At 34.9% G+C, this 2,794-nt stretch overlaps 1 protein-coding gene across 1 annotated transcript; it reads right to left on the bottom strand.

Annotated features, from left to right (window-relative positions):
* Positions 1 to 665: 665 nt before the first annotated feature.
* On the bottom strand, positions 666 to 1,647 carry LOC307130354 (olfactory receptor 1E16-like; the record flags this gene model as incomplete). Its single annotated transcript, XM_079823319.1, has 1 exon — positions 666 to 1,647. The coding sequence occupies exon 1, from the start codon at positions 1,605 to 1,607 to the stop codon at positions 666 to 668; it is 942 nt and encodes a 313-aa protein (XP_079679445.1). The 5' UTR covers positions 1,608 to 1,647.
* Between the last annotated feature and the right edge of the window lie 1,147 nt (positions 1,648 to 2,794).

Below are 2,794 nucleotides of genomic sequence, written 5' to 3'. Positions count from 1 at the left end.
AGAGCTGCAAAGATGTTTCTTTAAAACTGTTGTTTGCAAAAGTTGGCAGTAAAGATTCGATGAGCATTGTTTCTGACAAGGAACAGTTTTTGTTGAAGGATGAGAGATTGTATCGGCAAAGTAGTGCTGGAGAACAGTTGGTAGTCCCCACGTCCTTCAGGTCTATGTTGTTAAAGTTGGGTCATTCCACCCCTTGGGCTGGCCATTTAGGCTAACAGAAAACACTTGCTAGAATTTTCAACAGATTTTATTGGCCAAGGCAAAATCCATCACAACCTGCTCTTTGATATTCCTGTTATTCCTGACAGAAATATATTAACAATAAAATAATTCAAATTGCTTGCTAAAATATTTTGCCTTTTCAATTTGTTTTGTCTTGGGGTCAGTAACTAAGAACAAACACAGTACAGTACACACACTTGAAATCATATTTATTCATAAATAACAACATTTCACTGCTGTTAAACAACACGTCTAATGTGTCCACTCTACATGTTAAGAGTCTAGCAGACTGAATTTACTTTCTGCTTGTACACTTTATTTTCCACATAATGGATCTAAAATATTTATTAAATATATATAAATGTAATTTTTCATATAGGTAATGTAATTCACAATGATTGAAGAACACACAGACAAACATTAAATAATTTTGAAGCGTTCCCTCATTTCCTAATTGGTGCAGATCTTTTCTTAAGCACTTTTCGGATTAGTTCTTTGATTTTAGCTGTGTTTAAAACATAAATGATGGGATTTAGCATTGGTGGAAGAGCAAATGAAAGAGATCCGCTGATGATCCTACCATTAGTAGTAGGTGAAGACATCAAAATGCATATTATGGGAAGAAAGAATGATCCAACTACCAAAAGATGAGAAACACAGGTCTTCAGGGCTTTTAAACGTCCTTCCCAAGTTGTAATTTTACATAAAGCAAGAAAAATGCCCACATAGGACATTATTATAATGAACGGTGGTGCTATAAGGAACACAGCTTCAATGATGGTTGCTATAAACTTATTGATGCTATTGTCATTGCATGGCATCCTCACCAATGTTCCATAGTCACAATACCAACTCTGTATCACATTGGAATTACAGAATGAAAGTCTAGTCATCAAAGATGTTGACAGTGTTACCATTAAGGTGTTAAATGTCCATATTACTGAAAACACTATAGACATGAACTTATTATTCACTATGGCATGGTATCTTAATGGCAAACAAATTGCAATGAAACGATCAAATGCCAGAACAACAAGAGTGTAAGTCTGCACAGTAATAAAGACGTTCACAAAAAACATGTTTGCCAAACAAGCATTGTATGAGATGTACTGTGAGTCAAAAACAAAAATCTTCATCATGTTAGGAATCAATGCATTAGTTTCACCAATATCAGCCAAGGCCAAGTTAAACACACCAATGTACATTGGACAGTGCAGGCTCTGTTCAAGAGCTATAATGAGAAGGACTAACAAGTTCCCAATTATAGAAATAAAATATATGATAAATAAGAATATATAGTAATAAGTTCTGTATGGTGTATCTGTAAGCCCAGTGATGAAAAAGTATTCAGGATGAACAATAGATATATTCTGGGATAAACTCATGGCACCTTTTAGTTGTTTTGTTGTTTTGCACAGGCTGAAAATAGAAATTACTATAAATAAATAACCAAAATATGGACTTTACAAAATTGTCATCTCACACTTTTAACATCTATTTTCAAATGTTGAAAATATACCTTTATGTAAACTTGCTGCATAATGTTTGAATCACAGACTTGTCTAAATTATTGCCAGATCAAACAATGACAGTGTCTGAACGCTTGTGAGCTGCTTTGAATTAAATTACTCTTCTATAAATGCTCATCCTCCTGTCGCAAAGATCATTGAACATCTACGTCATTGAATCCAGATATATCTACTAATTAATCTCCTAAGAGCTTTCAGACAACACAATTATGTAATACTTGAATGCTGAAGTAAATGTTCTGGCCACTGCTTTAGTTTTGATATAATTTTTTTTCACTGGCCACAAAATTTCCCTTTGTGTTCTTATTAGTGCATATTATATTACAGTCAAGGATATGTTTAATTCTATGTGACAGCAACTGCCGTACAACAATGTTTAATTCTATGTGACTACAACTGCCGTACGTAATGTCTAGAGTGTTGGTTCCGTTTCATGTTCTTATCTTGTTTTCCCATTAGAAGTTCTATCAAACACAGCTTGATAGAACACCATCTAACCGTCAAACCTGCAGAGAGAACCCCCAAAAGAAAATAAACCAGAACAGCATGACAAATACATAACATGCGCATGTGATTGAGAACATTGGACTATGCCCTTGCAGAAGGATAAGAATGTTTTATATGATTAAGCTTTACTAGCTAATAAAACCACAGCTAGCTATATAGAACCCGGCACAGATACCGAACCTATGAAAAAAATATCAATGCGAGATTCATCATCTGATAACCTGATTTTGGCCACGTTTGGCAGTATGAGACAAATATCGCAATCCTAAAAATTTATTTGACCATGGAATAAAATCTGATGTCTTTAATAGTTAGTTTGACATGCTCACCAACGGCATTTCACTAAGGTGAATGGGTTGATGTAAAACTACGGACAAGTTCTCATGCGTCTGATTATCGTACAGCCTGACATTAATGCACTGAGATCCCCCAGTGTGACATGAGGATCTTGTTTTTCATGATCTGAAAAGCAATGAATCCCAATGACTATAGCCGCACCGTGTGTGCCAGCTTTAGTAAAGAGAAAAAGCTTACTG

Source organism: Gobio gobio (genome assembly GCF_949357685.1).
Source record: "Gobio gobio genome assembly, chromosome: 8".
Lineage (NCBI taxonomy): Eukaryota > Metazoa > Chordata > Actinopteri > Cypriniformes > Gobionidae > Gobio > Gobio gobio.
The sequence above is the reverse complement of the archived record's forward strand: the minus strand, read 5'-3'. Positions and strand labels throughout refer to the sequence as shown.